Here is a 12,541-nt window from a genome sequence, read left to right as displayed (position 1 = left end):
ACAGAGGCGCGGCGGCCGCAGCGGCCCCTGGCGGCCGGGGGCAGCCTCGCGGCTCCGCTCCCGGGTTCCACATACAGCGCCCCGAAAACCCAGCTCGCGGGAGATCCAGGGTCTCACTGCGGAGAATGCAGAGCCGGCTGGAAGCCGGACGGGGGCTGGGCGGCTCAGGGCTGGTTGGTCAGGACCTGCTCGCCCCCCGGATCCCAGAATGGGGTCACTGCAGAGGGTCTCTCCCGCAAGAAGAGGCGAGGTCTCAAGCACCCTGCTGGATGCTGGCAGCAGTGTGGAGGCCGGGGGAGCAGAGACCCCCGAGCCAAACACGCGCCGAATTAGGCCCCGGCGGCTGCCGGAAGCCTGGCGGAGCCCGACTAGCACAGGGGTCTGGAGAGCTTCCTGGAGGCGTCTTGTCCTGTCCCTGCTCGGCGTTGTCCCCGCAGGACGACCTCCCCCCCCCTCCCCGCCCCCCGCGACACCAGCACCAGAAGGCGAGCTCACGACGCGGGGCCCTGGACTGTCCCTCTACGAGCCCCTCCCCTGAGGACACCTTTTCGCCCGTCTTGCCCACTGCTCCCTCCCCAGGCCTGGTAGTTGCCCGCTTCAAGGGCCCATGAGCCAGGACCACAACGCGCAGCTAGGCAGACCTCTCTTGACTCGGCTCGGCAGGCTGCCCTGTGGCTTGCAGGATCTTATTTCCCTGCCTAAGGATCGAATAGAGAAAGCTGAGCGCGGAAGAATTGATGCTTTTCAACTGTGGTGTTGGAGAAGACTCTTGAGAGTCCCTTAGACTGCAAGATCAACCAACCTATCCTAAAGGAAATCAGTCTTGAATGTTCATCGGAAGGACTGATGCTGAAGCTGAAACTCCAATACTTGGGCCACCTGATGCGAAGAACAGGCTCATTTGAAAAGACCCTGATGCTGGGAAAGATTGAAGGCAGGAGAAGGGGACGACAGAGGATGAGATGGTTGGATGGCATCACCAACTTGAGGGACATAAGTTTGAGCAAGCTCCGGGAGTTAGTGACGGACAGGGAAGCCGGGCGTGCTGCAATCCATGGGGTTGCAGAGCCGGCACGACTGAGCGACTGAACTGAATGAAAGGATGGAATCTGTGCCTTCTGCAGTGCAGAGGGGAAGCTCGGAGCCCTAACCACTGGACTGTCAGGGAATTCCAAGAAATGGAATCTTAAGAAATAAAACAAGTAAGAAAATATAGGCAAAGCCAAGAAAATAGCAAAGTATGTGTTTGTTGCATCCAGAGCTGCCCACTTAGTCATGTCAGCATCAAGACTTGAGCTGTGAACCAAGGGGTCACTTGGGTGCCTGGGCAGGTGTGTGACCCCAAACCACACCAGTGCCTTTAAAAGTCATAACAAAATTGAACCCTGAAGAGAGGGGTGGACTGGGGCAGGGCTTACCATGGGCCTGGGAGAACACAAGCAGCCCTTCCTAGAATTACTGAGGCCTGTAAATGTGTCCATATGTCAGCAGGCTCTCCGTGGGGAGCCTGCCTCCCAGATTCACTATTGTATGTCATGCATTTACAGGTGTTTTTTTTTGTTACAGAAGTCGTGGGGGAGTGGGGAGTAGCTGCTACTCTCCCCACTCAAGCCCCTTCTCTTGTAGCAAAATAAGCCCCCCTCCACCTCAGCCCTACATGGCCCCCTGGAGGGCTGTGTCTGAAGAGACTGCTTTAAAGTAGTTTCAAGGGCCCATGAGCCAGGACCACCAAGCGCAGCTAGGCAGACCTCTCTTCACTCGACTCAGCAGGCCGCCCTGTGGGGTCAGACAGCAATGAAGAGTCATGACTTATCTTCAGTTCAGTTCAGTTCAGTCGCTCAGTCGTGTCTGACTCTTTGCGACCCCATGAATCGCAGCACGCCAAGCCTCCGTGTCCATCACCAACTTCCAGAGTTCACACAAACTCATGTTCCTTGAGTCGGTGATGCCATCTAGCCATCTCATCCTCTGTCGTCCCTTTCTCCTCCTGCCCCCAATCCCTCCCAGCATCAGGGTCTTTTCCAATGAGTTAACTCTTCACATAAGGTGGCCAAAGTATTGGAGTTTCAGCTTCAGCATCAGTCCTTCCAGTGAACACTCAGGACGGATCTCCTTTAGGATGGACTGGTTGGATCTTCTTGCAGTCCAAGGGACTCTCAAGAGTCTTCTCCAACACCACAGTTCAAAAGCATCAGCTCTTCGGTGCTCAGCTTTCCTCACAGTCCAACTCTCACATCCATACATGACCACAGGAAAAACCGTAGCCTTGACTAGACGGACCTTTGTTCACAAAGTAATGTCTCTGCTTTTGAATATGCTGTCTAGGTTGGTCATAACTTTCCTTCGAAGGAGTACACGTCTTTTAATTTCATTCCTGCACTCACCATCTGCAGTGATTTTGGAGCCCCCAAAAATAAAGTCTGACACTGTTTTCACTGTTTCTCCATCTATTTCCCATGAAATGATGGGACCAGATGCCATGATCTTCGTTTTCTGAATGTTGAACTTTAAGCCAACTTCTTCACTCTCCTCTTTCATCAAGAGGCTTTTTAGTTCCTCTTCACTTATCTTGCTTCCTTGTAAAAACAGCATCTGAGTTTCATCCCTGTGTCATTATCCCTCGCTTTTTGAGAAACTGGTCCTTTTGTCATTTGTCATGTTCTCCTCCCTCCAAATCTTGATCTGGGAGTAGCAGAGGTATATCCCTTGCCTCTCACCCAACATAAAAGTGGCACTGGTTTGTCTCCATATGGGCTGGGGCTCCTGCTTCTGGTCCGGTCTTGTCCTCAGAGACTTGCCTTATTCTGGTGGAAAATTTTTAAAATATTTGTTAAAATATATGTTAAATATTTAAAATAACCTAAATTTGTGCCCAGAGATATTCAGCCAGTCATCTCTCCATTTAAAAATCAGAGATATTTTCATCCCAGTGAGAGTACATCTCCAACCAAAGGTTTCTCTGTTCTGCTTGTGCTGAACCAGGTGGGTGACTGTCTCAGAGGTTTTCTCTCTCTTTTGCCCAAACTCCACCTAATAAAGTTCTGAGAGCATGAAAAAAAAGTCATTAAAAAAAAAAACAAAACTGGAGCCAGGGCTTCCCTGGTGGCTCAGTGGCAAAGAATCTGCCTGCCAATGCAGGAGACATGGGTTGGATCCCGGATCCAGGAAGATCCCACATGCTGCAGAGCTACTAACCCCATGCGCCACGACTATTAAGCCTGTGCTCTGGAGCCCGGGAGCCGCAAAGATTGAGCCCACGTGCTGCAAATACTGAAGCTGAAGTGCCCCAGAGCCCATACTTCTCAACAAAAGAATCCATCACAATGAGAAGCACACACACGTCAACTGGGGGGTGGCCCACGATCTCCGCAACTAGAGAAAGCCTGAGCAGCAGCGAAGACCCAGCACACCAAAACTAAGTAAAATCAGAAAAAACCCAAATCAACTAGCCAGAGCCACCCCGAGGACGTGCTAGAGGAGGGAGTGGGCAAAGCGGGGGCCACGGCCAGGACACGGGCCCTCCCCGTCCGAGTCAGACAGGCAGTCACAGCACTCACATCACAGGGCAACTGTGACGGCTAAACAGCTCAGTGACCACAGAACCCTCAGACTCAAGCCTGGCTCGTGGTACACGCCCTAACAATGTGCGATGTGTCTGTCTGTGGGAGAAAGGGGCCCAGGGTGGAGAGAGCCAGAGGCACTGAAGCAGCTCCGCCCTGGGAAGAGCCGCAGCAGGCGGGCAGGAAGCGGAGGAGGAGGGCCGCTGCCTGAGCCCCGGACCCACTTCTCTGGGCTTCGCTTCACACATGCATCACAGATGCGGGTCTGAGGCTGGTTTCTTGGAGGGCCCTGAGCTCAACTGTCCTGACTCCCCATCAGGCACCAGGCACTGCTGTGGGGATTGGACCCCCCACCTGTCGACGTTTCTTGGTGGGAAACCCTCCTCTCCTGGGGAGGAGAGATGAGGCGAGCAGGCCGGGCTCCAAGTCGAGAGAATTTATTGAAGCTGGGAAGCAGGGCGCGGGGGAGAGGCTGGGGCGCTCAGGGAGCCGGCGCGTCTGAAGGGCTGCGAGAGCCCAGGGTCAGGAGCCAGAGCCAAGGGGAGAGGGGCGGGGGGGCAGAAGCTCTCAGAAGGCGATGTTATCCTCATACAGCGACAGCAGCAGCAGGACGGTCCAGCCGCCCAGCAGGCCAACGTTGTGGAGCAGGAAGAGGAGCCAGGGCCGCCGGTCGCGGACGTTCAGCATGGCCGGGAGCTGAGGACGGGGCCTGAGTCAGGGCCGGCTCAGAGCGCCCGCCCAGCGCACCCCCCCCGGGGCAGCCCCGGCCCGCCCGGCTCTGACCATGTCGCAGAGCGCCACGTAGAGGAAGAGGCCGGCGGCCACCGCCAGGATCCAGGTCTCGCCGTCTTCGCCTACGCCGGCCGCGAGCGCAACGTAGAGGCCGATGAAGGCCGTGAGCGCCGAGGCCACGTTCAGGAGCAGCGCGCGGCGCACCGACAGCCCCGCGTGCAGCAAGGCCGCGAAATCCCCTGGGGCGGGCGGTGGGGGTTGTTTAGTCGCTTCGTCGTGTCCGATTCTTGAGACCCCATGGACCGTAGCCCCCCAGGCCCCTCTGTCCATGGGATTCTCCAGGCAAGAGTACTGGAGTGGGTTGCCATTCCCTTCGCCAGGGGATCTTCCCGACCCAGGGATCGAACCCGGGTCTCCAGCACTGCGGGCGGATTCTTTACTGTCTGAGCCATGAGTCGCGGGCGGGGCTGGGGTCAGGTCAAGGGCCGCGCCCACTCCCCGATAGTCCCGCCCAGCTACGCGGTCGACCAGCCACACCCAGACCCCAGCTGCGGGCAGGCCCCGCCTCCGGCCGGCTGGAACCCCGCAAGGCTCACCCAGCTCGTGCGGCACCTCGTGGCAGAACACGGCCAGCGAGGTGGCCAGCCCCGTCTTCCAGGAGGACAGAAAGGCGGCGCCCACGGCCAACCCGTCGGCGAAGTTGTGCACGGCGTCGCCCAAAGTGATCACGTAGGGCAGCAGTCTCAGCCCTGCGGGCGCGGCGGGCGTGGGTGCGTATTTGCCCCGGCCGGTTCCTCCGCTCCCCTCCCCATCCCGGTGCCTGCGCCGCGCACCGAGACCCTGACCCCCAACGCTCCAGGGCCTCCCTCAGGGCTCACCTGGGCTCAGTCTCCGGGGCTCCGGGCTCAGCAGCTCGGGGCTCTCCTCCGCCACCTGGAGGGGGAGACCAAGTTGGTGGGCGGGCCGTGTAGATTAGGCTCAGGGCAGGAAGGTGAGGAGGCGCTGGCGGAGCCAAGTCCCCAGATCAGGCCAGGGGCGGAAGCTCTGGAGGGGTGACTGGGACCACAGACAGGGCTCCGCCAGAGGGGTTGACGCCGGGCAGAGCGGGCTCACCAGATCTGCGCGAGAGCCCTCATGGAGCTGCTTGGGCTGCCGGAAGTCGCTGGGCGCCAGCTGCAGGGACACGCCATGGCTATGGCCGCCGTGACTGTGGCCATGGCTGCAGGCCCCATCCTTTGGGTCCTGCGGGGACGGAGGCTCAGGATCCACCGTGCCTCCGCCACCCCGTCCCCACACCACGTCCAGCCCCCAAGCACCTGACCTCGGGGTCCAGGGGCAGCAAGAGGTTGAAGAGTCTCTCGAAAAGGAAGAAGGCATAGAGCCCGCCGAGCACAGCTAGGAGGTGCCAGGTGGGCTGGAAGCCATGGTCCTCCCCGTCATGGGTGTGCAGCCCCAGCACCTGGTGGGGGAGTGGGCAGAGGACACTGGACTGGGTGCCTTGGGACCTCCTCCTCCCAGACAGGCGGGTAGAGATTAGGGGTCAGGGAGGGCTCTGGCGGGCTGGGGCAACCTTGGGCATCAAGTGCAGGAGGGCGTCGCCAGTGAGCGCGCCCACAGCCATGCTCAGGAAGGCCTGGATGATGTAGTGGGAGGTGGTGCTGCAGCTGGCACAGCTGAGGAGCAGGAGCCCGAGGAGGGAGCACAGGCAGATCAGCAGCGTGGCCAGGGAGCCGTACAGGTACCCTGGACAGGGAGGACAGTGAGCGCCTCCCTCCCAACTGTGGCCCTTTGCTTTCTCGGGAGGGGCGTCCAGACCGAGTCTGGGAGAAGCAGGAGCCCCCCCGCAAGGTTGCAGGCACTCGGGTGCAATCCTGACCTCGGCTTCCTGCTGGCCCCTGGCCTCAAGCCCCCATCCTCTTCCCTCACAGCACCCCCTTCCCTGTTGCCCCTCCACCCCGCTGCCTGGTCTGCCAACCCTGGTCCCGGCTCTCCGCAGCCCAGCGGCTACTTTCTCCTCCCTGTTTGGTTCCATCTCCATGCTGCCAGCCCCTTGGACACCACCAGGAAGCAGCTAGGCAGTAGGGTGGACACTCACTCTCAGCCTGGCTGAGCTGATCCTGGGTGGGGAGCGTGGGCTGAGGGCTGCAGGCCCCGCTCAGTTGCTGCTGGAGCAGAGCGGGGCTCAGTCGGGCCCAGTCGTCCGGCGTCACCCCGGCCTGCTCAGACATTCCGTACACAGCCATGATGTCTTGAGCACTCAGGCACAGCTGGGGTGGGGGTGACAGATCTGGTGTTCAGGGCCCTGAGCAGTCCATGGGCCCCCACCTCTCTCCGGGACTCAGGCACATGGACGGCTCACCGTGTCCCACGTGCTGGCGCTGCTGTTGGGGGCGGCAAGGGGCACGGGGCCCTGGCCCTTTCCCAGAGGACTGTCGTCACTGTGGCTGTCGTGGGGCTCCGTCGCTCCGCCCAGCCCCAGGCGCTCCATCAAGGCTGCCAGCTCTGGCAGAGGGTGAAAATCTGCTCCAGCCCTGCACTCCCCAGGGGGGCGGATGCTGGGGTTCAGGGCACTCCCTGCCCTGTAGCCCAGCTCAGGCCTCACCGTCCAGTGTGATGTTGGGGTTCTCGCTGCTGTGCTGCCGGAACACAAAGTCTACGAAGTACTGGGGGGTCGGCAGGGCGTGGAAGCAGGCGCCGCTCCAGACGTGGTCCAGCAGGGCAGCCAGCACGGGGCCAGGGCTGCTGGGAGCCCCGACTCCTGCCGCCTCCCCCAGCAGCTGAGGCGGGTCCACACAGGCCTGGGGGGGAGCCGGCCTCAGTGTCTCAAGCAGCGTGGCCACACTGGCCTCTCCCTCTCCGGTGCCCTTGGTGCCCCCGGCCTCTGCTGAAACCCAGGCACCACAGCTGTCCCCTTCCCTGCCCAGCTGCTCCCAGCCCCGCCTCGTCCGGGCTCTTCTTTCTCGGCCCCGTCGAGGATCAGGGCCCTGTCGGGATGCCCGCAGCCCTGCCTGGCTCAGTGGTGAGTGTCCACTTGTGACCGCCCCAGCCCAGGCTCCCCCGTGCACCCAGAAAGGTGCTGAGGCCCAGCGCCACCCGAGTGGTCCCCCTTCTCTCAGTCCCTCTCAGACCCTCTTCCTCCAGTGCCCGGGGGCAGCTGGCCCAGGTGCCCACCTGCTGAGAAGCGGGCTGGCCAGCGGCGCGGGCTTGGATCTGCTGCAGCAGCCTGGTCAGGGCCACGCTCAGGGCCTGAGAGCTCTCGAGCAGGACCAGGAGCTGGTCGGCCCGGGCAGCCCAGCGGCCAGCCCGGACCTCGGCGCAGGTGCCCGCTGGGTCGCTGAGGTAGAGGGCGGCGGCGGCACTGAGGCGGGCGATGTGCCTGGGCTCCAGGACCTGGCCCGAGGGGGCCCCGGGCTGCTCAGGTCTGCCCAGAGCCAGGGCGTCATCCACAGACAGGCACTGTTGGCACAGACGGACAGGCGGGGGCCATACACAAGGGCTGCCACCCTCCTGTCCCTCACGCCGGTGCCCTCCACGGTCGGCTCGCTCACCGACCCCCGCCGTCCCCCGTGACAGGCAGGCACACCCACGGAGGGTCCCCCATCCTAGGGAGGTTTCTGCCTGGAACCATTATCAGTTTGGAGGTGGGCGCTGACGGGATTGGGGGGCAGCCATGGGATCCCAGAGCCATACCCTGCCCCCTCCCCAGGGAGCTCAGGGGGTTCTGAAAGGGAGCTGAGGAGAGTGGGCTTGGGCCTGCGGGCAGGGCCCGGTGTCAGGCCGCCGCGCGGCCCGCCTCCTGGAGTTTGCCCAGGCTCTTTGCAGCCAGCCTCGGCCTCAGGGTGGAGCGGCGGGCTTGGGCTGGGGCCGGAGGACCCGTCGGTTGGGGGTGTTACCTTTCCACACGGCCCGTCGGCACAGTGCACACGGGCCGCCAGTGTATTTAACAGGCCGCCCAGCGCCACGCGGTCCAGAGCGCCCTGGCCCGAAGACAGCAGGGTCAGCAGATGAACAGGACGGGTCGTCGTCCCTGACGCCGCCAGCGCGGCCAGCACAGCCAGCAGCGGCCCCAGTCCGGGCCGGCCCAGCAGCGCCATGCTGCAGCCGCCGGGTGCCTTGAGCTCGGGGTAGGCCGAGCTCGCCTGGGTGGCTGCGGGGCGCAGGGGCTGCCTGATGCCGGACTGGGGCTGGGCCAGTACCTCTCACCCAGCGAGGCTCTCCAGGTATTTCCTGCGGGGCCCTGTGATTGGCTGCCAAGGCGTTGCCGCAGGTTAACCATTCCAGTGGCAGTCCTCCCTGAGCCCGGGGCTGCTGCCCCAGGGTGAGGCCGGGGTCAGGAGCCACATTAGGCATTACTGACAAAATGGAGGCAGGGCCCTAAACCCCCTCCCTTTGTTCCGTAGGCACGGACCCGGAATGAAGTAGTTAGGCTTTGTGATTCTGACTTGTTTCTTCCTTTCCTCGGCTGAGTTGACTGAAGAGAATATTAAGGTGCTTATTGTTTTTGAGAGGAGCATAAGAAGGCATAAAGCCTTCTGCAGCTGTGCTCAAAGAATAATTCATAAAGTTAATCACTGACATTTGTTCAAGGACTTTTACAAAAAAGTGTTCCAGGGTGAGCACACAGGCCGCAGCTTGAGACCATGGGAGGGATTGCTGTCTGAAGGCCATTTGTGAGAAGTGTTTATTGCAAAGGAGTTTGCTGAATTTAGGGCTTAGGAATAATTAAAATAGTTAGAAGCTAAAGATACAAGGATTGCTGTAATGTTAGCATATTCTACTATAGCTTATAGAAATTAGGGACTTTAGAGGTAGTATTAGCTAGAAGCCCTTTCTAAGAAATAGTGAGCTTAGGACACTAGGGGCAAACAGGGCTTAGATAAGAAAGAAACTGAGGAATGTGGTATGCAGCCCAGACATTAGCATGAGTTACAGTGTATTCACAACGACACTTGAGAAAAAGTAGATAAGAGAATCGCTGAGGGAGGAACTCCTTTTGAGGGGCAACAATGATTTTTTGAGAAAAATAAATCTGGGTCAATGGGAACTAAAAATATCAAACCTCTGACCTAATGCTTTTGTAAAAGTATAAAAGAGAATCATAAGCTTGAAATAAACAGGCAGTCCAAGAAAAATGAGAGGCTGCCTCAGTTTCTCTCGCTGACACCGCCCACCCCTTCAGGTTGAATCCCTGGCTGCTGGAGCTGGACTCCGGCAAATGGCGCCCAGAACAGGGGACACTGAAGGGAAGGTAATCTGAGATTGTAACGCGGGGCATTAGGATTGTACCTGTGGGTGGCGGGCACCCCTCTGCAGTTTAGGCAGGGTGAGGAGTGTACAGAATGAATAAGAATATTCTCTAGAAAAATGGGTTTCTCTGCATCTAAGAATAGACAAATGTTTATTGAAATATTACTTCACATGTTAGCCCATAGAGGCATTAAAGAAAGCACAGGAAGACTGTCTAAATTTCTACATTTGTTTTATACTTTGCATGGGCCAGAAAAGGTTCCTGTAGATGTTTTTGCTCTGTGGAATATGATTAGAAATGTCCTGGACCCTTGTCATGAGGCTGTTAGATAGCCTTATGGGGGAGGTTATGGCGGTGGGTGGTGGGTCTCCACCTTCTGTGCAGATCATATTTTCTGCCATTGACGAAGAAAAGGAGGGAGACTGTGCTCTACCTCCAGAGGAAGGAGAGGGCTTACAGGACGCTGCAGCCGGGCGCCCTGGCGAGCCCCCTCCCCCTCTACGCAAACCTTTAAAAACTTATCCACCATTTTCTGATTTAAGGCGATCACCGCTGCCTCCGTTTGTGCCTCCCAGGGCCCAGGAGTTCCCCACTTTGCACCCAAAGCCTCCCAAAGCGTTGCCTAAGGCTGAGGAAGGTAGTTTTTTGAACAAAGGAGCTTTTAAAGCACGCACAATATGCAGAACCTACTCCTTGGAGAAAACTCCCTCAGGGGGGCCTCACCCAGGCTAGGAGAGAAGCTGAACGGTCAGGGGATTTAGCAACAATATTAACCCCTGACATGCCAGTTACTCCGATTCCAACGGGAGTGGCTGGCCCCCTACCTGAGGGCATTGTGGGACTTGTGCTGGGGTGTAGCTCGCTTTCTTTTCAAGGAATTTCGGTGATGCCTGGTGTAGTAGATTCTCATTATATTGGGGAAATTAAAGTTTTGATCTCGCTGCCTACCAAAACTGTGCAAATTAAGAAAGGTCAAAGAGTAACACAGCTTTTGGTTTTATCTTATTATCAGACAGGAAAAAACTTGACTTCTCAAGCTAGGGACCCCAGAGCATTTGGATCTAGTGATCTAGCCTTTTGGGTGCAGGTAGTTACAGCTCCGAGGCCTTTGAAAGATCTTTTAATTCAAGCGAATAAAATGTCAGGGCTGTTAGATACTGGAGCAGACGTCTCTTGCATTGCTGGAAAAGACTGGCCCTTGTCCTGGCTGACACTCTTGACCAGTGCTGGCTTGGTAGGAATAAGGTCAGTGCCCTTGGTTGCTAAGACCTCACAAATTTTGACCAGGTCAGATGAGAAGAGGGCACAAGGCACCTTTTGTCCATATGTGATTCCTTCACTACCTTTTTTCTTTATGGGGGAGAGATATATTATCTCAGATGGGAATGCTTTTATATAGCCCAGATAAAAAGGTTACTAATCAAATGCTGCAAATGAGATGTAATCCTGATAAGGCGCTTGGTGAAGATCAGCAGAAAATTGTTTCTGCCTTAGAGGTGGTTCCTAACAAAAATACAGAAGGTCAAGGATATTCAAATTTATCCAGAGGCTGCTGCTCTTGCTGCCGACCCTATTACCTGGGAATCTGATGATCCAGTATGGGTGGAGCAATGGCCTTAACAGCTAAACAGCTACAGGCAGCTGAGGATTTAGTTGTGAAACAACTGGCAGCCGGCCACATGGAGCCTTCTAGTAGCCCCTGGAATACTCCTATTTTTTGTTATTAAGAAGAAATCAAAAAAATAGAAAATTGTTACAAGATTTGAGAGCTATAAACGCAACTATGGAAGACATGGGGGCCCTCCAGCCGGGCCTCCCTTCCCCAGTGGCTGTGCCTTTTCAGTACAATGTGATAGTTATAGATCTACAGGATTGTTTCTTTACCGTTCCCCTGGCTGATCAAGATTGTGAACGGTTTGCCTTCAGTCTCCCTTTAGATGGGCTTCCCTAGTGGCTCAGAGGTTAAAGCATCTGCCTCCAATGCAGGAGACCCGGGTTCGATCCCTGGGTCAGGAAGATCCCCTGGAGAAGGAAATAGTAACCCATTCCAGTATTCTTGCCTGGAAAATCCCATGGACGGAGAAGCCTGGTAGGCTACAGTCCACGGGGTCGCAAAGAGTCAGACACAACTGAGCGACTTCATCTTCCCTTTAGCTAATTTTAAACAGCCCTATAGAAGGTTTCCATGAAAGGTTTTGCCTGAGGGAATGAAAAATAGCCCCATCGTGTCAGAAATTTGTAGACCAAGCTGTGCAAAATGTTAGAAGAAAGTATAAGGATTTATATTTGATTCATTATATAGATGATATTTTGGCCGCTCATAAGGACAGAGCCTTGTTTCAACAAATTTTATCTGAATTGATTGAGGCTTTGGAATACTGGAGATCTCTTCAAGAAAATTAGAGATACCAAGGGAACATTTCATGCAAAGATGGCTCGATAAAGGACAGAAATGGTATGGACCTAACAGAAACAGAAGATATTAAGAAGAGGTGGCAAGAACACACAGAAGAACTGTACAAAAAAGATCTTCACGACCCAGATAATCACGATGGTGTGATCACTGACCTAGAGCCAGACATCCTGGAATGTGAAGTCAAGTGGGCCTTAGAAAGCATTGCTACGAACAAAGCTAGTGGAGGTGATGGAATTCCAGTTGAGCTATTTCAAATCCTGAAAGATGATGCCGTGAAAGTGCTGCACTCAATATGCCAGCAAATTTGGAAAACTCAGCAGTGGCCACAGGACTGGAAAAGGTCAGTTTTCATTCCAATCCCAAAGAAAGGCAATGCCAGAGAATGCTCAAACTACCGCACAATTGCACTCATCTCACAGGCTAGTAAAGTAATGCTCAAAATTCTCCAAGCCAGGCTTCAGCAGTATGTAAACCGTGAATTTCCTGATGTTCAAGGTGATTTTAGAAAAGGCATTGGAACCAGAGATCAAATTCCAACATCCACTGGATCATGGAAAAAGCAAGAGAGTTCCAGAAAAACATCTA

The 12,541-nt window shown here is 56.4% G+C and overlaps 1 protein-coding gene across 1 annotated transcript; it reads right to left on the bottom strand.

Moving 5' to 3' along the window:
• Positions 1 to 3,981: 3,981 nt before the first annotated feature.
• SLC39A4 (solute carrier family 39 member 4) lies at positions 3,982 to 8,564 on the bottom strand. Its single transcript, XM_027560461.1, has 12 exons — positions 8,186 to 8,564; positions 7,464 to 7,748; positions 6,895 to 7,090; positions 6,652 to 6,794; positions 6,388 to 6,559; positions 5,863 to 6,035; positions 5,614 to 5,751; positions 5,406 to 5,534; positions 5,171 to 5,225; positions 4,889 to 5,041; positions 4,344 to 4,531; positions 3,982 to 4,256 (listed from the first exon to the last, which is right to left on the bottom strand). Exons 1-12 carry the CDS (start codon positions 8,384 to 8,386, stop codon positions 4,128 to 4,130), a joined length of 1,962 nt encoding a protein of 653 aa, XP_027416262.1. The 5' UTR covers positions 8,387 to 8,564; the 3' UTR covers positions 3,982 to 4,127.
• Between the last annotated feature and the right edge of the window lie 3,977 nt (positions 8,565 to 12,541).

Source organism: Bos indicus x Bos taurus, chromosome 14 (genome assembly GCF_003369695.1).
Source record: "Bos indicus x Bos taurus breed Angus x Brahman F1 hybrid chromosome 14, Bos_hybrid_MaternalHap_v2.0, whole genome shotgun sequence".
NCBI lineage: Eukaryota > Metazoa > Chordata > Mammalia > Artiodactyla > Bovidae > Bos > Bos indicus x Bos taurus.
This window is presented reverse-complemented; position numbering and strand designations above follow the sequence as displayed.